The following is a 24,488-nucleotide window of genomic DNA, read 5'->3' as shown; positions in this document are numbered from 1 at the left end:
TTATAATTTGTAAGCTTTAAGTTAGTTTTTTCCGCCGTTATAATTATGAAACCTAGAAAGGATTTAAACTCTACTTCCTCAATGACAGATCTCTTATAATTTATTTTAAAATCTGTTAAAATATTATTATAATATGGTAACGACGGGAGGGAGTTGGTGAATGCTCATGCATACCAACGCCAATGATATTATAGTATTAAAAGAGGTAAATATGTCACTAGCGCGCCGAAAATCAATCGCCTAAATGGAGTGAATTGGTACATTTGGTCGTAGTCGCTCTCTCGATACGAAAACGGTACACACGTGTTTATTGTTGACATAATTGCTTACAATTTGATATAGGTACAACATTAAAATGCTGTCTTGTGTCAAAACACAAGACGGCATTTTAATCTTCCCATAAAGAGAGACACTTATTACAAAAGTAAAAAAAATCATAGAATTACATACCACAGTTATGAAATCATGAATTATAACATTTTATTTGATTTCATTATTTATCTAACAAAATAAATATGTAGCAATGGCAACGTTGATCGCCGCCAAGCCGATCATAGATGAACGTAAAGAAATGACGAAATATTGATGCTGTCTATTGCGGGATGATCAAGGTAGAATATTTTAGGAAATGATGTAAAAAAGTCGTTGTTGCAGTCAATGTAATACTAAATGTAATAATTTTTAATAAACAAGTGCGTATATAGGTAGCTGAACTATCAAACTACTAAAACAAGTTTTTGGGTAGGTAGCGAATGTAGACAGTGAGTGCTAATTTGTTTACGTAGGAGTTTTTTTCAGTAACACTGTCCTTTTCAGTTGCTTGCTAACTGCAGAAGAATCAATGGATCATTTTATTCTTCTCCCATTACCTTATTATAATAAACCCTCAACAAAAAGACATTCATAAATAATAAAAGATACAAAAAACTTAATATATGTAAACTTAAAACTTTTTGGGAGCCGTCGTTAGTAAAATTGTAAAAATGGGACCCTTACTGTAGATACTTTTCGGTTTTGTTTTGGTCACCTTCATCGAAGGCGACCTTCTCTTGGGGAGAGAGAGGCGCAAGCGGCACTCCTGAGAGTATCCGCTGAGATGATACATCATACGGATGTTGGACTTTATAATTTATATACAGAGCGATAAGATTTACAATAAGATTACAATCTGGTATAATTTTCCCAAGGGGCTCTATCGAGACTTATAAATTATCTATGTATAAAATATATTAGTTATTATATAAGTTATTTATATATAATATACATTAAAGATATATGAATATTTTTTTTGTAGGACACTACTTAGAAAATATTCGCTCTCCGCTTTTAATTAATGCTCCGAGAATTTAGCTTTTTGACAGTTGTGAGTTGACACTTGACAGTTTATATATATATTTTATTATTTTTGTCATAATAGATACCTACTGAATGTGAATTTATTTAATTACGTTACAACGGTAGTCCGTAACTTTTAATAAACAGATTTAAAGCATCGGATGAACTGTGCTATATTTCATTTTTTGGAATGATAACTAGAGCCAGAGCCTTTTCTACACAAGCATTGAAAGTTGTCAACAATGTTGCTAGGCAACAGTTTGTGGTTACTTTACAAAGCGGTATGTACAGTTTGGAATTTGGAATAATATATTTTTTTTAAATCCATCTGTTTTCTTTATTATTTTGTGTCCACAGCAGAAGCTACAATAAACTATGAACAAAAGGGAAAAACCATAGTATTAATATATACAGAGGTACCAAAGGAATTTCAGGGAAAAGGTGTTGGAAAGCTTCTAGGAAAAGTATGTTGAAATATTAAGTCAAAGACGTTTTGGACTTCGGTTTTAAATGTGTTAGAAGGGTTTAAGGTTTGAATAAAATTTGAGATCTCACTGATTGTCTCAAAATTTTAACTCTTTAGTATCTCAAGTAGTTACAGTTTGTAGGGTATAAGTCCATTCATTTAATGTAACAGTACTAATAGTAGACAAAAATAAAATAGCTTATTAAATTTATTTATTTACATTGGCAACACAATTAGAAATTAATAATATATTATAAAGTATTACTTTAAATAAATCTACATTAATTTTATTTTCTGCAGTTACATTCAATGACAACATGCAAGTATTAGATACTAATACCGAGTTTCCCCTCAGGATAATGCCATACCTTAATAGTGATGAAACATACCCTTGGTAGGCTATTAATGCTGTTTTCACATCTAAAGTTTGACTGAAGTTTTCCAATTGCAATGTTGATCAATTATGAAACCCACATTACACATAGTTTTAAAATTTAAAATGTTCAATTTAAGAAAACATTGCCATTAAATAAAACTTAAATTTATTTTAATATTTAAAAGTAAATAATTTTAATAACAACATAACTAAAGGAATACAAAAAGTCTTTAATTTTTATTGACTAGTAATATACAGCAGGAGCTCTTTGAACTCTGAATATCTGCCCCCGCCTTTGGATTCCTTGGGTTTTCAGTTTATACTACAGAGAATCTATAGGGTATTTTTTGAAAGAAAACAAATATAGTATTGTAATAATTTAAATGATTATTCATCATAAACATAATTATTAAATGTTTTCAAAGAAATCCAATGGTTTAGTTTGTTTAAAGATAAATAAAAAGCAAATGTCTGGCAATTTAGGTAAATACATTTTTTCTGGCACTAGAATGTCCACTTGATCATCCCATTCAAGGCATTTATTGAGTAGGACAGTCGGATTACAGAGGTGTTCGGATTATAGTGTTCCTGCTGTATTTGGCAGTTTCCTAATTATGTTCCAATACAATGGAAACTTATCACAAACACACTTCAATTAAACTTTCGAAAGGCTAAAAAATATTTTAAAAGTATGTGTGAACAATTCTTTTAAGAGTGTCATTCCTTATTTGATTATGCAGTGTTTGCTGATAATTGATAATTAAATTAAACCGAAGACAAACTTTTTCATCACATTAAAAATATTTAACAGTTTATGACTTGGTCTTTATTATTTACAGCATGCCTTTGACTATGCTTTGCAAAACAACTTGAATGTTATTTGCAAATGTCATTTCTTAGCTAAATATTATAATGATAATGTAGATAATTATAAAGGCTTAAAAGTGGATTTTGACCTAGAGTAAGTTAAGCTAATAAGAAATGGAGATAGATTGGCACAGATGTAACATTCATTATTATCTAAGGGAAAAATGGTATGGTAAAGCTCAAGAAACTGCTAAATATGCATCATTACAATTTAATGAAGCTACAGAATTTAATTTTTATTATGGCTTAGCAAAAATATTGGAAGGGCAATATCAAAATGGTGTTAATGAATTGACACCTTTACAGTCAGACAAGAACATGCAATTGGCTGTTATAATGGCCCTCATTTACAGCTCTAAACTCTTGAATACATCAGAAAGAGATGATTTGTATATCTTAGAATCTCGCCTTAAAGAGGAGAGAAAAAATGCAAATGCAATATCATTGTACTTTGCCGGACTATTTTTATCATTAACTGAAAGGTTTGAGAAGGCTTCTGATTATTTGGCAAAGGCGTTAAGGAAAGATCCGAACTATGTCGATGCTATTATTTTAAGGGCTGTTAATGATGCAATGTTCGATGGTGAAATACAAGCTAGATTGGACTCATTGCAACCAGTGTTGGCTAGAAGTGAGAAGAATGTTAATGCTCTATTAGCCACAGCGAAGCTAAAGTTCCTTGCTAGAGACTATAATGAATCTAATTTGACATTGGATAAATTAATAGTATATCATCCAAGGCAAGTTGTTCCACTAATAGAAAAATTAAAAAATGAATTTGCTATGCAAAAGTGGGATGCTGTTTCTGATGCAATAGAAAGAGTACTTTCTCTTGAACCAACTAATATAGAAGCCCTCAAAATTAGAATTTTCATAGCATTATGTAAAAATTCAGATTACATTGAAGCTGTTGATCAGATGAATATCTTCTTTAATGTCCTTGAAAATGAAGATACAAATAATGCATATCAGTTTTATAACACGGCACAAATCTTCTCTAGGACTTGTGGTAGATCAAGTGCTGTTTTGTCGCAAGTTTATAGATTTGCTCAGTATGCATCGGAAATGTACTCTAGCAATGTTATATATTTGAGTGAAGTTGGATACCAGTGCTTACTACAAGGAAAGTTCAAGGATGCTCTGAGTTTTTTTAAGGCTGCAAGTAAAATTGATAGCAATTCCATACTGACATTATGTGGCTTAACCCTCTGTCAAATGAATGAACATGGACCAACTGATCAAGTTTCTCAACAAGTTGAACTGCTCTTTGAGATGCAAGGAACAGAGAAATATCCCATTCTATACCTGTTACTCGCACAGTTAAGTAACAAGAGTACCAATGCAACGAAATACTTGAACCAAGCTATTGAAGCTCAGGTATCGAATGCAAACCACTATCCATACAGCTTGGATTATATCAGAATCCTTAATCCCGAGTTTTTGCTTGACATCTTCAAAGAGTACAAGAAACACATACCAAAGAAGCCGTTTGTAGTTACTAGCTACTTACTGTATTTAGTGGAGAATGATAAATTAGTAGAAACCTGTATAAATCTTTTGAAAATAGTAACCCAGGCATGTCCAGGCTTAGTAACGGCTTTGTTTGAACTAGCCAAACTTAAGTTTTTATTTGGTCATTCAATTGAAGCAGAGAAAATCGCTAACCAAATATGTGACTTAGACGCAACTCATTCTGGAAGCAAAGTTTTACTAGCGCAAATATATATTCAACAGCAGCAGTATATAAAAGCAGCTCAGTTTCTGGAGACATGTCTAACATATAATTTGAAGCTACGGGACAGTGCAATGTATCATTTCTTAAACGGAATCATTTTGAAGAACCAGGCCCGTCCACAAGATGCTCTGTCCAGTTTGATGACAAGTATGCAGATATTGAGGAGTAAGAATGTAAATAAACAAATTGATACAGACCTAAATATAATAGACAGGGCTACATTATATTTATTGACTATTGAATTACATACAAGCTTAGGTCAGTTTGGTGAGGCAGGAAAGACAATGCAGGTGAGTTTATAGATAAAGCTATTAATAACTTCATTAGCTATATGGAAAGAACCATATCAGCACCTTCTTTTATGTTAAGGAAAAGTGTCTGCATCTGTTTTTGTGTTTTCTTTTGGAGAGTGTGATAGCTGGTGAAATCACTGGCCCAATGAGACTTAGCAACTTATTTCTCTAGACTAGAGCAGTTACAGTGCCACTCAGATTTTGGGGTTTTCAAGAATCCTGATGGGCACTGCATTGTAATGGGCAGTGCATATTACCATTATATGAATGTCTTCCTCATCACATCACTTTCTAATAAAATAGAAAATTATGTCATCATATGATGAGTAAATTGGTCTGTCTAATTCAGAAAAACTTAAGTAACATTGCAAACACCCTGGTAGATGAATAATTGATATTTGATATGTGGCTATTTAGTTTCCTGCAACACATTCATTAGCTGTTTTTTAAGAATAACATCTTATTAGAAAGTTGTACTGTATTGTCTTTTAGCAGATGTGGACAAATTTCCTCCACATACAACAAAGCTGCGGAATGAGCTTCCTTGTTTCCGCGACGATACATGGATATCTTCAAAAAAAGCGCGTACACCTTTCTTAAAAGCCGGCAACGCTCCTGTTATTCCTTTAGTGTTGCAAGAGAATGTGGCTGGCGGTGATCATTTAACATCAGGTAATTACCCTTAACCCATACGCTCGTTTGTCCCCCTCTTCCATGAAAAAAAATTTCATGGATTTACTGTGCAGGTGTTGCCTTCATGGTGAGGAGCTAAGAACTCTTAACAATGCGTAAGTAACTAGGGTGTAGGGTTTGGGGGGGGGGCACCTTTCAATGTACATCAACACTCACCGACACTGTCTGAGTTGCTCTCCCTGCCTAGCCAAGTTTGATAAGAACCTGTCCATGCAGCTAACGAAGATCTACTAGTAATGTTGGTTAAAGGAATGAACTTATACAGATACTAGCCATTCCCGCCCGCTTCGCTGGGCGAATTTTAAAAGCAAATAAATAACATTTCATTCATCTTATTACAAATACAATAAAAAAATAAGTAGCCATAAACCATCTAGGATAAATTTCGCATTGAATGGTGATACGATTAGTGGTTTAGGCGTGAATGACCCTGAAACAAAGACCATTTTCATTTATAAATATACTAGCTGATCCGACAGACGTTGTTCTGTAGATAATAAAAAATACTGTTTTATAGGGATTTGCCAATAATATTTCAAAACAAATAAATAGTAAAAAGTAGTATAAATTGTTAAAATATGTTTATAAAAATAGTTAAAATTAAATTGTTTCACAGCAAAACTGTCAAACCGTGCGACACTAATTTCTCTCATAGAAAATGTATGTATGTTGTATGAATAATATATATATTGTATGGACATACAAAACAAATATTGAAAATAAAAATAATTATGGGTCCCAAATAGAAATAAAAACTATCCTATCTCTCAAGTTTCAACAATAGATTAATAAATGCTAATTACAAGCTTCCAATAATCACTTTAAATTACTTAGATTGTCAGCGTCTTAAGGACGCTTAAAAATTTAAATTTGGATCGCAATGTCCTATAACCCGTCAGTGGCTAAGCTGCCACAAAGAGTGTGGCGCCCGTATTAAGCCGCCGCGCGTTACCGACGCCAATTTCAACGGGCTCGTGTTACAATAAAATTAATTTTATTGTGACACGAGCCCGTTGAAATTGTTTCGGCTTGTTTTGATTTGCCAGTATCACGTCAAGTAGACTACCAAGCTATGGGTATGTGTCCTAAGTTTAACGGTAATGATCGGTGTTGAGATTACATAAAGTTTTATTTTCTTATAATATCTGAAACAAATAATATACATATGCTATTAGACTATAAAGGACATACACAGATAGAATTACTTAAATTATTAAATGCGTACATCGCTCGAAACGGAGGTTATCTGTCAACCTCAATTTTTTTGACGTTTGTACATCTGTCAGAGTCTAGTTAGACGTATAAATGATATAATAATATTGACACACGTTTTTACACAAATTATCTGGCCCCACATTAGGTATATATAGCCTGTGTTATGGGTTGCAAGACAACGATATATTTAATACAATATACGTACTTACTTAAACATACATAATAACATATAAACATACAAATAAACATACATAAATACATATAAACATCCATGACTCGGAAACAAACATCCATATTCATCATAATTATAAATGCTTGCACCTACCGGGATTCCAACCCGGGACCTCTAGCTTAGTAGGTAGGATCGCTAACCACTCGGCTACACAGGTCGTCAAAGATGATCTAAGATCAAATGATCTAAGATTTCATCCTGTGCTTTCTTTTGACGGCCGTTTTCAATAACCTATCTATCCTCAGTTTAACTTACTAGACGTGGACAAATCTATTCTTTTACGCTTACATTACAATAACCTATTTACAGATAGCATTGGACTATAACTATATTTGACATAACTATGGATAGATAAGATCTTGTCATTAAACTTCCTTTCAAATTCTTGGCTTTATTCTCAGACAGTCTAAAGATTTCAAAAAGCTAACAACAATCCTTCAACTGTACAACAGCTTGGTTCGTAGCAAACTAGAATATTGTTGTCAAGTGTGGTCCCCCGGGTACAAAAATCCCATTTACAGAATCGAACGTGTTCAAAAGAGACTCATAAAACACCTAACCTTCCGATTTAAGATCTCAAGTTATAGAGAGTGCTACAAAAACAAACTCGATTACTTTAGGATGAAACCACTGGCAGTTCGTAGATCTCTTCAAGATATGAAACTTCTCTATAAAGTTTTCAATGGAAAAATAGATGACAATGACCTGTTGAGATTCAATATAAACGTACCTCGGAGACCTCCTCGCAACCCATGTCCTTTATTTAAAACTAATAATGCTCGAACGAAACTTGAACAGGACGCTCCTACAGCCCGTATGTCACGCGTATACAACGAATGTGTAAAAAACATAGCAACACTGGACATTGGTTGTGATAGGCTCCCACTTTTTCTAAAGAAATGTCGCGACGCTCTGGCCATTTAATTAGTTTTTAACATTCTATTATATTCAACATTTGTTATTGTTCAGAAAACCATATTCTTCCAACTAATACTTATCATATTACTTATTTTTAAAATACTTACGTAGTTTTTAGTCACCTTAAATGCAAATTAACCACTGTTATTTTTATGGAATGATGTGTTCTCCTATAATTGGTAGTACATACAAATGTTTAGTTATAAGGCATGTGTTAGATGTAAGTTAATATGTACAACTGTTGGAGATCCATACAAATAAATAAATAAATAAATAAACGGTGACAGTGTCCGTAAGTTAAACTAAGGATAGATAGGTTATTGAAAACGGCCGTAAATCATTGTGTATGATTTACTATTAATAATGTTAAATTACAGGAGTCTATACAAGAATTTACTTACACATCTGAAGAAAATCGTCTACAGATAGCTCGCTCCGATATAGCTCTAAAGAAAGGGAAAATAGACAATGCAATTGAAATACTTAATGAAGTGAAACCCGGTCAGCCATATTATTTCCAAGCTCACAGCAAAATGGCGCATATATACTTAAAGGAAAAGAACGATAGGTCCATGTTTTCTAATTGTTTTAGAGAAATTGTGAGTAATCATCCAATGGCTGATGCGCACACTATGATGGGGGATGCGTTTATGTCGGTGCATGGTGAATATATTTTTTCTTTATTTAATAAAAAATTAAGATATCATCCCCACCATTTGCATGTGTGGCCTTCATCCACAGTGCGGTTTTCATGGTACTTTCTTTCACGTACTACAAAGCTGTGGAATGAGGTTTCTTGTGCGGTGTTTCCGGCACAATTCGGCATGGGTAGCTTCAAAAAAAGCGCGTACACCTACCTTAAACGTCGGCAACGCTCCTGTGATATATATTTGTAATTGAAATGATTTGTAAAACGACGAAGCTGTAAATTTTGATTTAAAAGATTGGCAATGAGTTTCTTGCCACTTATTCTCATTAAAGCTCAACCCTTTCCGAAGTGGCGGTAAATTAAAAAGAAAAGAAAACTTGACATTCTTAAGTGTCATTTCCTTGACCTACACCTACCGACCTAAAAAACCTAATAGATGGTTTTTTTTTTATGAAATATCGGGACGAGACGAACAAGACTTTCAGCTGATGGTAATTGATACGCCATCTCCATTACAGAGCCGCTCAGGATTCTTGAAAAGCCCAAAAATTCTGAGCGGCACTACAATAATTGCACTCGTCACCTTAAGACAAGATGTTAAGTCTCGTTTGCACAGTAATTTCACTAGCTACGGCGCCGTTCAGACCGAAACACAGTAATGTTTACACATTACTGCTTCACGGCAGATATAGGCGCCGTTGTGGTACCCATAATCCCCTCCCACTGGTAAAAGTGTGGAATAAGGATCTTAAGATGGAGTACTTTGTAGAATTCACTTAAGATCAGATCAGACATGCTATCGTAACAATTTACTTACAGATTTGGTTTTTTTAGACCCAATCCAAGCTGCAGAATCATATGAAACAGCGCTGAAAGGCAATGATAAGGACATCCAGCTAATTAAGAAATATGGAACAGCTCTGATCAAGATGCACGAGTATGATAAAGCGATACAACACTACGAGAAGAGCATCGCTGTGGTAAATGATGAAGAGCTCAGATTTGAATATTTGGAGTTTCTTATTAAGGTAATTAATTTATTACTATACTGCTAATGTCATACAATCAATGCCTAAGGGTCTAAACGTATTCGCTGTGTTGTAAAAAGTTTTTTTTTTTATTATGAAAATAAGGGACGAGACGAGCAGGACGTTCAGCTGATGGTAATTGATACGGCCTGCCCATTACAATGCAGTGCCTACAATTAGCGGCCAGAAGAAGGAGTAGATGGGCTCCTTTTTTTTAATGAAAATAAGGGATGAGGCGAGCAGGACGTTCAGCTGATGGTAATTGATACGCCCTGCCAATGGGCAGGGCGGCACTGCATTGTGATGACAATGAAGCAGTAACGTGTAAATATTTCTGTGTTTCGGTGTTACGGGCGCCGTGACTATTGAAATTACTGGGCAAATGAGACCTAAAATATTATGTCTCAAGGTAAAGAGCGCAATTGTAGGTCCACTCAGAATTTTTGGGTTTTTCAAGAATCCTGAGCGGCACTGCATTGTAATGGGCAAGGCTATTGCATGCATTTATATCTCCTGAATAGATTTAATTCAAATTTCGCATTGCGTTAAGGTTTGTAATCGAATAGTGTTTGATATTGTTCATAGATGTCGCCCTAAGCCATTTAGGACACGTTATCTAAGTTTATTATAGAACTGTGACCTTACTTATTATGTAACTGGTTACTGGTCAATATACGATTGGTACGACTCTATTGTGTTGTAGAGTGTGTATTAATACCTTAGTTAGTGGGATATTTTTGGGATTTCTACACATTGATATTATTATATCAATATGTCATCATGAAGGAAACTTATAGTAGGTAGGTATATACAAGTGCATCTTACAACTTTCCCTCACGGTTTGTAACCAACTCTTTTCAGCTTAAACAATATGACACAGTAGATTCAGTGATATCTTCAGAACTGAATCAGCCACACAATAAAGAGAAAGACACCCCGACGTTGAAGAGGCGCATAAGGCTACTACTAACCCAAGCAAGATGTAGGGAGCTTAAGAATTCCAGTAACCTTCTAATTCTCACTGAGGCGAGAGACTTGCAGAGCTCTGTCTTGAAACGTGCAGAGATTGACTCGAAAAATCTACAAACTGAAAGGGAGCAGATGTCGAATGTGCTATGTTTGTTAGCCAATGCTAAGGCTGGTAAGGAACCCATGGTTGCTGCCAATCTGTTGTCAGAAGCTCTTATGTATTCGCCACGGAACCCTAAAACCTTGTTGGCTCTGTCGAAGTTGTATGCGCAGGTTAGTTGCTCTTGAAACTAATATTCTCTTTTGTAACCAAAATTATGAATGATGCGTCATCATAAATTTCGGTTACAAATTTTATTTGTTTAGTTAATCCCAGAAGTGAGAGATATCCACTGACCTGTATAAATACCACTGGACAGGCTGTTCCATATGTTTGACAGCAATTTTTTTGTGCCTACTAAAAGCGCCACTCGCGAGCGTCCAGATAACTAATTTTGATGTATAATACAAATGGCTGCGAAGGAACGTACAATACTTTTCGTTTCGTGTTATTTATACTTCAAGAATCAACGTAATAAAGTACACATTTTTTTTGTTATTAGTTTCCCACCATCTATCGATGTTTGCTGAGGTTGTCATCACTAGTTTTAGTAACGCAGACTCTCGCTACATGGCCAACAGCGCCAAAATGGCGAATATCAAACAGGCACAAAAGCACTTTGACAGCCGCCAGTCCAATGGTATATAGTAGAGGTCAGTGGAGATATCACTTTAAAATAACAAATTGTTTACAAATATTCTTCCATTTAAGTATATCCCCGATCCTATCTAATAAATCTATCTATTTTCGCTACATAAAAACAATTATTTTCTATACCAATTTAAGTGGAAGCTAAGTCTGATATCTATAGAGCGGAGTTAGACTTTGTTCATTCTTTCATTCATTAAATTCCTGTATCCCCTAGCTGGGGCAGAGGGTATCCACAGTGCATCTCCATCGCGATCGGTCCTGAGCATCTCTCTCAATTTCACTCCAGGTCTTTCCGATGTCCTTCGCTTCGTCAATGACAGTCCGCCGCCAAAAGCGGTGCCAAAGATGATCGTTGGAAATTTTGTCGGGCCAGTGAACGTTACTTTAGTAATCATTAGCTGAGCGTGATAAATCGCGAACTTGACTTTTGCATTGGGCTGTCTTAACTTAAGCTCGGCATAAATGGCTATAAAATCAAATATTAAGCTCCGCTTACACTCAGCTGAGTTTTAAATAATTAAAGTCAAACCAAAGTTTAAGTACAACCTATGGAACTTAGTATTAGTGTGTATTCCATACAGACAGTATACTAGGACTCACTGAGCATTAACTTAAGAAATATATTGAAGCTTACACAAATAAAATCTAGTCGTGGGTTCGAGTCCCGCATCGTTCATAAAATTTTGTTTTTCAAATTTTATTTGTGTATTAATCCTAGAAGTGAAAGTTATCACTTTGAAAACATAACAAATTGTTTATATAGAAGCTTCTTTGACAAAGAAGGCTTACTATATCATACACAGATATTATAGATGATTGTAATAACACATGCTTCTTGTCTGGTTAAACGCAGGCCACCTAAAATTGTTTAATATTATATGAAGGAGCCTAAGCAATTTTGTTATTATAATCTTAATATACATATATAAATTACGTGACACGTTGTTTGTCCGCGATGCACTCCAAAACTAATGAACGGATTTGAATGGGGATTACTTCATGGAGTGCAGTTTAGTCCAACTTGAGAGATACGATAGTTTTTATTTCGATTGTGAACCGATAATTACTTTTATTTTCAATATTTGTTTTGTATGGATATATTTTCTGTGAGAGAATTTCGTGACGCACGGTGGGACAGTTCCACTGTGAAACAATTTCATTATAACAACTTCGGGAGGATTTTTTACGAAATAATTCTTGATGTTTTGAAATATTATTGACAAATTCCTATACAACAGAATTATTTTTAAATATCTACAGAACAACGTCTGTGGGTTCAGCTAGTCTAATATATAAAATTCTCGCGTCGCGGTGTTTGTTACCAAACTCCTCCGAAACGGCTGAACCGATTTGTATGAAAATGTGTGCACATCGGGTAGGTGTGAGAATCGGCCAACATGTAAGTTTTATAGCCCAAATTGTTTTTTCTTTTTTTTTATAAATTGGTATGGCAATACAACGTTTGCTGGGTCAGCTATTATGATATAAAATATGGGCTGGGAGTTTCATAACAATTCTTCTCCCCATGTCAAAGCCAAGCCAAGTGTTGTTGCAGTATGCTATGGTCACTACCTATGGTAAATAAATATATTAATTCTATTGTATTGAATATTGACGAGATTTCTAGATTACATTTGAATAAATCAATATTTCAGATGAACAACACAGAGAAATGTGAGCAAACTTGTGCTGTTTTGCTGAACACTGACCCCAACAACGAGGCAGCAGCAGTCATGATGGCAGACCTGGCATTCAGGAAGGTGAATTAAATCGAATCAAAATCAGTTTATTCACGTAGGTCACGGAAATGACACTTATGAATGTCAAAAAAAATTAAAATATTTTTCTTATTGAATCTACCGCTACTTCGTAAAGGGTTGAGCTAATGAGAAGAAGTAGCAAGAAACTCATTGCCACTCTTTTATAACAAGATTTACATTTACATCGATTTATAAATCATTTCAATTACAATATAATATGTAAAATGATGCAACAAACACACTCAAACGTCAAATAGTCAATGTCTTACACGAGTAAGTCAAAAAGTAAATGTAAATTAATACAAAAGTTATTGAGCACAGTGGATGATGCATCCACATACACCATAAATAAATAAAGGTATTCTGTGAGCATTTTATAATATATTCTGTGAGATATTTTACTTAATGGAAGAGGAGGACAAACAAGCCTTCAGGCCACCTTATGTTAAGTAATCACCGCCGCCCACATTCTTTTGCAACACCAGAGGAATCACAGATGCGTTGCCGGCCTTTAAGGAAGTTGTAATTGTTCAGTGCTATGGTATGGTAATAATAATAACGTCTAGTACCACGATAGATTATTCCAACAATATTCATTGAAATAATTAAGTACCCAAAAATTTTATATAAAAAGAGCTTGCGTTGATGCCTTTTTCCACATCCCATTCAATTTCAATTTCAATTTATTGCAATTCCATAAATATAGTCCTTAAATATAACATTTGGAGTAAATACTATAATTATTATACAAGGCAGTATTATGAATACTCAGTTTGGGTGTCGCAATTCGGTCTGAACAGCAGACCGTAGTAGGGAGACCCAAATTTTTATTTATTATCGTTTGGCTCGTTTAGAAAATCATTTACGGCATTATAGCACTTTTCTAATAAAAAGTTTTTCAGTATTTTAATAAATTAATTTTAATTATTTATGCTTCGAATTTTGTTTGGCACATTATTATTATTCTTTCGTAGATTATTTCATATATGTAACATTATCTCCTTCTGTCAATGGCACTTTATTTATATGTATATAACATAATATAGAAGAAAATATGTACATTACATTCGAGAAAGTATAATTGCATACATTGCCGGATTGTTGCTTATTTATTAATAAAGAAAATAAAATTCGTTCGTTAATCTCGCTAAAACTCGAGAACGGCTGGACCGATTTCGCTAATTTTCGTCTTGAATTATTAAGGGTATAAGAAAATGCACGGAATTAAATAAAAGCAATGAATTTTTTTTTCCTTTGATGTGCCCCCGTCGTTCAGGAAACAAAGTGAAAGAATAGTTTCAAATGAATATCTAAGTAGAATTTTTACACTTCTTTCTAACTTTCTCAGGAGGTAAAAAATAAACTTGAACTTAATTTTAGCTAACTATAGTTGGTATATTAACTACAGTTGTTAACTACCTATCAGATTATTTTTATATGGACTGATAAGTCACAAGTTTGAGAGTGACAATAAAGTGAATGATGGTGAAACATATTTTACGAAATAATTCTTGACGTTATGATATATTATTGACAAATTCATTAAAAAACATCATTTTATTTATCATATATACAGAACAACGTCTGTCGGGTCAGCTAGTCAACAAAAATTTCATAAGCAGAAAAGAAAAATTCACTCATATAAGTACGAAATTGCCTATTTGTACTGAAAAATTAAACAAAAAAGATTTATTAGATAATATTGGTAATTTATTTTGAATATTATTACCATATTATGACGGCAGCAATGTAGGTATAGATATACCTACATTGCTGCTGTCTAATAGGAAGGTCATTAATGAACTGTTATGATATATATTCGACAAACTGTGTGAAAGCATTTTGTACTGCCTTCTGAGAAGAAAACTTTTTATCACGTATAAAATTGTCCAATTCACGAAATAAATGGTAGTCCGTTTCCAACAAAGCATATTTATTTAATCAAAATAAATAACCATTATTATCTATACATTGCTGCCATCTAATAGGAAGATCATTTATGTCTTTGCGATAGAACTGTAATGATCTAGATGCGACAATCTGTGTTAAAACTTTTTATCACGTAGAAAATTGTCCAATAGTAGTCCGTTGGAGCGAGGCTCGGCGAGGGTGAGGAATGGTTTCAAATTGCAGTTCCTGTAGAGTTAAAACGGTTTCTCGTGCTGTATGTTGAATATAATGAGACCGGTAGTATATATGCTAATTTAAGCCTCCTTAACTAATTCCTTATATCTATTTTAACGGCAGGTGGATTTCGAGACAGCCCAGCGTCACTTGAGCCAAGTTCTGTCAGTGAAGCCAAGCAGCTGGGACGCACTGTCGCAACTCGTGGAGGTGCTGTGGCGGTCAGGTCGCCTGTCGGAAGCGGACCAGTTGATGGAAAACGCCAGGCAGGCTTTGGGGAAGCAGGAGGATGCCGGTAATATATAAATACAAAGTACAGACCAGCGGGCCTACCATGAACTCTTATTGCAATTCAATTGACAACCTAAAATGAACTGCTTTGCTATTTCGGACCACGACATCATTAGAGCTATCCATTTTAAGTTGACGTCATATCAAGAAATTGAATCGCAAACTAATTTAGTTCGTTCATTCATTCGTCCCATGAAGGTAATATTTCACCTAAACTGAATTGCTACTTCCTTAGAGGAAAGTAAATCGTATTGTTAATAACTTTTATAAAATAGTGAAAACATTCAGAAAAGGAAAATTTTGTGAAGAAAGATGAGATGAGAATACTTTATTGAAGATTTTTATAAAACAAAATACTGAAAATAAATACCGAAAATTAAAATATTAAAGACGAGGCAGTAAGGGCCCGGGCTATAACCGGTTCGCAAGAACTTATTAATAATTAATTAAGAAATGAAAATTCGTATGTTACATAAACCCTACCCAGGTTTAAGTTTTAAAAATGCTAGACTAAAAATTTATTTAATTCTTATCAAGTGCCCAAATTCAAAGTTTTATGTTCTTTAAGTCCTCTTCGATAAGGACGATCATCCATACAAACTAACATCCCCTATTTCAATCCCTCCATTTATTTTTTTGCAACAAAAGGTAGCCTATGTCCTTTTCAAGGCTCTATTCTATTTATATATTAAATTTCATCGAATTCGATTCAGTGGCTTAGGCGTGAATGCGTAACAAACAAACTTACATTCACATTTATAATATTAGTAGGGAGACCCAGAGAAAATTAGGGGGCATTGAGATGGCGCAGATGGGGCGTGGATAGATTAAAAAATATAGCCTTAAAAGGCGAAAATACTCTAGAAAAAAATATATTTCTCAAAGTGGGCGGTGAGCAAAATAAGGTTGAGAAACTATGATCTAAATGATGACTTTGATTTGTTAAAATTTAGTTTAAATGCTATGTACTAAACTTCTCGTAGGCTTTGCGTACTGCGAAGGTGTATACGCGTCTTACCAGGGCAAGGTGAACGCGGCGCTTCGTCAGCTGAACATGGCTCGTCGTGAGCCCCGGTGCTCGAGGTCCGCAGCCAAGCGAATGCTACTCCTGTGTCTTACCCAACACTCTCAGCAACACGACTCTCGCGACGAGTGAGTACACTATCAACTTTTGAAGTGATAACTTCTTTAACCGCGTTGGGCACTTTTTGGTAGGGGAAAATCTCATGGGTTCGCGTCACCGATATGCTCAAGACTGGCGCACGCGATGAGTAAATAATCTATACTTATAAATAAAATTTAGTGTCTCTTTATAATATTGAAATAAGGATTTACTTAGGATACGTTTATTTTAGCAAAATTCTTATATTTTACTAAAATGAAGTAATGTTGCAATGTCCAAGAAACGGTCTAACTCTAAAAAAAAATTTATGTGACAAAACAACGTTTACCGTGTCAGCTATTTAAAAATATAAATATACAGAGTTAGACACTTTTTTGATGGCGGAAATCTCGTGAGTGCGCGTCACCGAAATGCTTATAGCAGTATATCTGTAGATATACAGCTATACAGCTGACGTATTGTGCAACATTCGTGCTGTGTATATCGTATAAGTGAAATTGAATGGACATAGTGAAAAGTTCAATGTGCATATACTGTGAATTCTTGACATAGTATTTTTTGTTGATAAATAAGTTTTAAAAATAAATTGACATTAATAATTGAATTATTTTAAAACATGCAATTTCTAATTAAAGTTTTCACTTGTATCACAAAGAAAACTTAGAACTTTTAGCCTACAACTGCCAATTTTTTTCATAAGAACGGGCAAAAGCATAGATCCGTGTGATGGAATGTGATGTAGATTCTGCCGTTGGACATCCCCAGCACTACAGATTAAAAGATGCATTGCCGACCTTTATGTGTGTATATATATGTATGGATATATACATATTTATTTATTTATAATCGCTTATAAAATGCTCACAGAATACCTTTATTTATTTGTGGTGTATGTGGATGATACAGCTACTGTACTCAATAACATTTGCATTAATTTACATTTACTTTTTTGACTTACTCGTGTAAGACATTGACTATTTGACGTTTGAGTATGTTTGTTGGATCATTTTACATATTATATCTCATTAGCTTAACCCTTTACGAAGTAACAGTAGATTCAATAAGAAGTTTTTTTTTATATTCATAAGTGTCATTTCCGTGACCTACGTGAATAAACTGATTTTGATTTAATTTGATTTCATTATGTTACTGTGGACTGTTAAGATACATATCGAGCAATAATTGCAGTTTCTACCAAATGTCTCCCCCTAGATGTAGATTCTGGAAAAGAGGCTGAGTAATACCAATACTAATATAGGACCGGGATGTAGTAAATTCGTATTGAATGGATTTTAATAAACCGCGAGACATCTTCCCGTCTGCCCGGGTTAAACGGTATAAAACATGGCCAACGAATAACATAGATATTTATTTATTTTATTTTTACAATTTTAGAAAAACTTACAGTTAAGAAATAGTACATATTACTTCACTAAATTTTGAAGGCTAATTAAGAGTTTCCATTTTAACAACAGTTCAAAAGAAAAATGCTAGAATTAAAACGATAAATTAAAATTAGCAAACACACATTATAAACATAATTAATAAATTGTGTTTTTAATAACATAATATTATGTTAATTAAAACACAAAACATAACAAAATGGTGAAACATATGCAAAGATGTGGAAAGGATTACGGTCTCTGACTATATATATATATATATATATATATATATATACTACACACATATATATATATATATATATATATATATATATGTGTGTGTAGTTGCACTCTTATCTTTGTAACCTTGCAAATGAATATTGCTTTTAGATAACTGGGGACACCCCGAGAGGATTTTCCTGGAAACAACAGAATTGAATCTAAAAATAAATTTAAATGTTTTATCAAATACTGGCTGCGTCGTAAATCTTACTACTCCACAGCTGAATATCTTAGTGGTCAGATAGCCTGGGACTAGATTATAATTATTTTAAAGCAATAACAATGATAGCACAATATTGTATATTTTATTAAAAAGATTGCAAAAAAAGAATGCTGGGAGAGTTGCTCGCGCCGTATCTTCTCTCTCGGAGCGCCATTTATTTCCAAAGCGGTCGTACTGTTCGAAGTGACATCAAAAAGTATTCTAAAGGAATAAATTTTGAGAAAATAAATGCCTTTTATGCCTTTTGAACGTATTGATATTGTTAATAAAACTGTGTTACCAGTGACACGCGACAACTAGCGCTCCGAACCGCTGAGAAACTAATCCAGGAAGTGAGCCCGAGCGAGCGGAAAGGTCTACAGGCGTTGATGCATCTGGCAGCGCGGCAGAAGGCGCAGGCTGAACGAGTGTTGCAAGAGTGTCTGCCCGCGCTGGCTGATGACGGTCACGACGATCCCTACTTGATACTCGCCATTGCTAACGCGTGAGTATAAAAGCTTGGGTAGTGACGTCATACCTATTTACTTCCACTATCCTCAAGACCTACATAGAATGACGATATTCTTCTTGTGGTTAACTAGAACGTTACGATTTACCACTTTAAACACAATACAACAACAACACATCATGAACGATTTAACATTACCTTGGAAGGCTAAGATTACTACCAGTAGTCATTGGTAACGCCAAGTGTCAGCTAAGCTTCCTGGTAGAATTGGGTTGGCAGGAGTAACGCTGTCAACCCATAAGGCAAAACGCATTGTAAGATGTCGAGTTGCGGAGATCATCCCGTTAATACTTAATAATAACGTAACAAACAGACTCGTATTTCCATTTATAATGATAGCTTAACAAACAGACTCGCATTCCCATTTATAATGATAGCGTAACAAACAGACTCGCATTTCCATTTATAATGATAGCGTAACAAACAGACTCGCATTTCCATTTATAATGATAGCGTAACAAACAGACTCGTATTCCCATTTATAATGATAGCGTAACAGACAGACTCGTATTCCTATGTATAATGATAGCGTAACAGACAGACTCGCATTTCCATTTATAATGATAGCGTAACAAACAGACTCGTATTCCCATTTATAATGATAGCGTAACAGACAGACTCGTATTCCTATGTATAATGATAGCGTAACAGACAGACTCGCATTTCCATTTATAATGATAGCGTAACAAACAGACTCGTATTCCCATTTATAATGATAGCGTAACAGACAGACTCGTATTCCTATGTATAATGATAGCGTAACAGACAGACTCGCATTTCCATTTATAATGATAGCGTAACAAACAGACTTGTGTTTCCATTTATAATGATAGCGTAACAGACAGACTCGTATTCCCATTTATAATGATAGCGTAACAAACAGACTCATATTCCCATTTATAATGATAGCGTAACAAACAGACTCGCATTCCCATTTATAATGATAGCTTAACAAACAGACTCGCATTCCCATTTATAATGATAGCGTAACAGACAGACTCGCATTCCCATTTATAATGATAGCGTAACAAACAGACTCGCATTCCCATTTATAATGATAGCGTAACAAACAGACTCGCATTCCCATTTATAATGATAGCGTAACAAACAGACTCGCATTCCCATTTATAATGATAGCGTAACAGACAGACTCGCATTTCCATTTATAATGATAGCGTAACAAACAGACTTGTATTTCCATTTATAATGATAGCGTAACAGACAGACTCATATTCCCATTTATAATGATAGCGTAACAAACAGACTCGCATTCCCATTTATAATGATAGCGTAACAAACAGACTCGCATTCCCATTTATAATGATAGCGTAACAGACAGACTCGTATTCCCATTTATAATGATAGCGTAACAGACAGACTCGTATTCCCACTACAATGCAGCAAACGACGCTTATCATTTATTTATTTATACTTTAATAAAACGGCGTAAGCCAATTACAATATTAAAGTAAGAATTAATTACAAACTAGACATATTACACAAATAATAGTTAATAAATACAAAGTTTACTGTAAATAACTAACAATTAATTAACATACAAATACCGTTCATCCATTCCTCTCACAAAAACGCAAGCACTCTGTTAAAATCGTCTGCCATCCATCCATCAATCATAAGATCATTAGCTCAGTTAGTTCACAAAGAAATAGTTAAATAAGTGCATTATATCAGAAAATATATTTTTTTATTTAGCATAATACTATGAAAATAACAGCAAACATATTTTCCTTGAAACTGACTTATTGTAGATAAAATAAGATAATATTGTAGAAAATAGTAAATCAATTTTGTAAAAAAACATATTTCAGATACGGCATAGTGAAACAGCCGACCAGAGCTAAGAATATTCTAAAGAGAACTATATCATCTATTCCTTGGACACCGGAGAACGCTGATGGCTTGGAAAAGTAAGTGTAGCCAAAATATGTTTCTCATCAGAAATGTGTCAGATAGTAGATGTGGCATTCATTAGGAAACTTCAAAGTCTTTCGTCTTTAAAGCATCGTTGTGATTTGAAAGTCGATGAAACGAAAAAGCGACACTAAAAAGAGATAAACACATAAATTCATAAGTAACGCGGGAGAAAATGATATTGGAAGCATTATACAGTGTTTTGTTTGGTACGAGGCGATCATTGTTGAAGAAGAGAAGTGAATGTCTTATGCATCTTAATATTATATTCTCATGCGCAAGACGTATTACTACATAGACACCAGGAGAACATATGTATGTCAATTGTCAGCGGTGATAGTAACGTCTTTCATAGCGGTTGATATCATGTGTCATCCGAGCAACATGTACCAGGACTTCATATGCAGTTAAGAGGTTCATATAGTTCATGCACAATACAGATTTCACTTCTTTATGTGTACTTTGTACGCACGCAATTTTTTCATTTAATTTTCCTCAATTAAGCTCATATATGAAATATATTGTATAGATGTTGGTTGGAGGTGGTGGACAACCAGATCAGCTCGGGCAGGACCGACGCAGCCAAGGAGCTGCTGACCAAGATCCTCAATCACAACAAGTCCTGCGTGACAGCCTATCAGTATTTAGGTACATATAACTTATCTAACTGGTAACGCCATCTGTTTCTTGTAGTATAAATTAATAAACATTGATGCGATCCACACTTCTTTATCCTCCCGCTTCAACCCACCTTTCCTCGCGTCCTTTTACATGCCGACAGTACTGAGGGTCACAGCGAATGTAGGTCTTTCTTTCTTTAATTCTTAATTATTAGTTACACAATGCAAATGCGCAATACTTTATTATTGATTATTAATTACACAATGTGTGTGAGCAATAATTAGAATATAGAGAATTTAATTTCAATGTTGAAATCGGGTCTCAAATGTTTCTGTGATATTTTTAGGCTACTTAGCAGAAAAGGATCAAAACTACAAAATGGCGGCTACGAACTACGATAGCGCGTGGCTTCACTCTGGTAAGAACGAGCTGGCGATTGGCTACAAGCTGGCATACGCGTACCTCAAGATGAAGAAGTACCCGGAGTGCATAATCGTGTGCAGACACATTCTGAAACTACATCCGGATTACCCGAAGATAAAGAAGGAGATTCTAGAAAAGGCGAAGACTAATTTGCGGACATAATATCTGTAGTGAGGTGTATGAAGTAAAATGTTACAATTGTTATTTTGTTTTATTTGTATCTTATGAGTCATTTGTAAGATGTAAAAGATTTCACTGTTTATTATAATATTATATATTTCAAGATCACGAGCGGTTAACGCAGTTACATAATATTGTTACGAACGTACTTAAGGTAAAAGAAGCTCGACTTATCTAGGTGTTTTTATAAACAGAGTTGTTTACAAAAACATGGTTTCTTTTTATTACTTGTCATTACTTGGGTTAGTGTTTTGTTGAAATCAAATAAACGAAAATCATATAGGTATCTGGTGCAGCTGTGCTAGAAGCAAAATAAATAAATATTTAAAAGATCACATTTTTTGTCAATACTAAGTTTAGTATTGACAAATATATTTATCTTTCATAACAAATATATTTTCAACACAATTGCTCGTAAAAGTGAGCCTTATTACTCCCTTCTTAGGGCCATAAATCGAACTATAACACACACGTGCATAATAATAGGTATTTATTACACACTAGTGCATAATAGAGTTATCCCTACAAAGTAAAGTTAGTACCTAACTGCAAATTGTATAAGAGCAAACAGAGCATTTTCAATTTACGCGGTAACGCAGTAACGGCGTCAGTTGGTCGGCGATAGCTTTCGATAGTTTCGTGGTACAAGAAAGCGGTCCGTAACGCAGTTGTCAAAATTTGGTCCGCCATTTTGTGAACATGTGTGTTTTTTGTTATCATTAATTTGATACTGTTAGTTTTACTGCCTTATTCATAATAAAACACTTTTGAAATGTATAAAGATATATTACTTAAAACGTGTTTTAAGCCTATCGAACGTTCGATGAAATTCCTTATTCATATTCGTTAGATAAATCTCTCATACCTAATACGTCTCTATTATACGTTCTCGTCTATAGTACGCAATGTTGCCATTTCGTACAAAAAAACATGATTTTAACTAATTTAATGAGGAACTGTCAATGGAAACAGACATCTTTTCAATGTCAATGGCTTGTCAGTTGTCAAAAGTCGATGTCATTATAATTTAAAACTTGAAAATTCAAAGTTTTGAAGTCTGTCGGTTGTCAATCTATGACGGATATCCAACAACTTTGAGCGGGAAGCTATTTAACGAACAGCTGATCGATGTCGGCCATGTTTTTTTGCGTTCGAGTGCTTAAAATAGGTTTATAGAAGGGTCCTAGCTACTATAAGTCACGTCAGCTTTATCGAAGAGATAATGAGCGTTTTAAATCTATCTCTAATATGCGATTATGAATACCATTTTTTAACAAGCGTATATTAGCGATGTTTTAAATCTCCGCTAAGTCATTATGAATAAGACAGTTAATATTTACTGTTATTTTGTGTATTTGTTGTTTATGATTATTCAATCACAGCCTAGTAGCGCTAGACTACATTTGAAATATATTAATTTTTAATATTCAAAGATATCGATAAAAATGTTTTGAACCCCTGAAACTTTGTTAACATTCTTCATCTCGACTTGTTGGCCTTACATATACATTAGCTTTAGGCTGACTTTCCAAAAATCGTCGAAAAGGGGTCTACTAGTTGACTAACGTCAGGGTGTAGGTAGTACTCATCGTAAAAATTCACTCTGATAATTTTTTACACCCATACATAATATATACAATGGCGTAGCTAGGATTTTGTTACAGGGGGGGCAGGTGTAGTCAACCAAGAATATATCTAAGGTAAATGCGGATCTAGATTCATAATACATTTCATAATTTCATAATGCCATTCATAATACAATCATATAAAATTCACCTGCCAATAGAATCAACTTAGTTTTTGTTTAATATAGGTACCTACGATACTTTACGGTTTGTGAGCATTCCTGCATTTTCTAGGGGAAAGGTAGGTGCGATCTTCTCTCCTACCCCCAAGCACACAGCCGGTCCGAGGGTCGAGACTCCTTTAGAGAATCCCCGCGGCTACTTTTTGCGTAGTAGTTGCTGGAAAAGCCTACCAGCATAGAGAAGGTTTTATAGCCTGTAAGGGGTGACACCCGTGTCCAACATATAGATAGGCCCTGTTTCAAGGCCTGTAAATGTATTTTCCTCCTCTAAAAAAATCTAAAGTTGAAAATAAAACAACACG

General features: G+C 34.4%; 1 protein-coding gene across 3 annotated transcripts; it reads left to right on the top strand.

Moving 5' to 3' along the window:
- Positions 1–1,414: 1,414 nt before the first annotated feature.
- On the top strand, positions 1,415–22,401 carry LOC126968389 (tetratricopeptide repeat protein 21B-like). 3 transcript variants are annotated; one of them, XM_050813398.1, is made up of 13 exons: positions 1,415–1,616; positions 1,696–1,799; positions 3,017–5,069; positions 8,508–8,793; positions 9,614–9,807; positions 10,669–11,049; positions 13,183–13,287; positions 15,535–15,706; positions 16,686–16,854; positions 18,999–19,199; positions 21,053–21,151; positions 21,685–21,803; positions 22,123–22,401. In XM_050813398.1, exons 3-13 carry the CDS (start codon positions 3,159–3,161, stop codon positions 22,359–22,361), a joined length of 3,876 nt encoding a protein of 1,291 aa, XP_050669355.1. In that variant the 5' UTR covers positions 1,415–1,616; positions 1,696–1,799; positions 3,017–3,158; the 3' UTR covers positions 22,362–22,401. The 3 variants fall into 3 exon arrangements, with proteins under 3 accessions (XP_050669355.1, XP_050669363.1, XP_050669372.1); XM_050813406.1 differs by having other exon boundaries at positions 1,693–1,799; XM_050813415.1 differs by lacking the exons at positions 1,415–1,616; positions 1,696–1,799; positions 3,017–5,069; ... (4 more) ...; positions 15,535–15,706; positions 16,686–16,854 and adding an exon at positions 17,266–17,349.
- Positions 22,402–24,488: the final 2,087 nt, after the last annotated feature.

The sequence above is a fragment of the Leptidea sinapis genome, chromosome 1 (genome assembly GCF_905404315.1).
Source record: "Leptidea sinapis chromosome 1, ilLepSina1.1, whole genome shotgun sequence".
In the NCBI taxonomy this organism is placed as follows: Eukaryota; Metazoa; Arthropoda; class Insecta; order Lepidoptera; family Pieridae; genus Leptidea; species Leptidea sinapis.
Note: the sequence above shows the minus strand (reverse complement) of the source record. Positions and strands in the feature narration are given on the sequence as shown.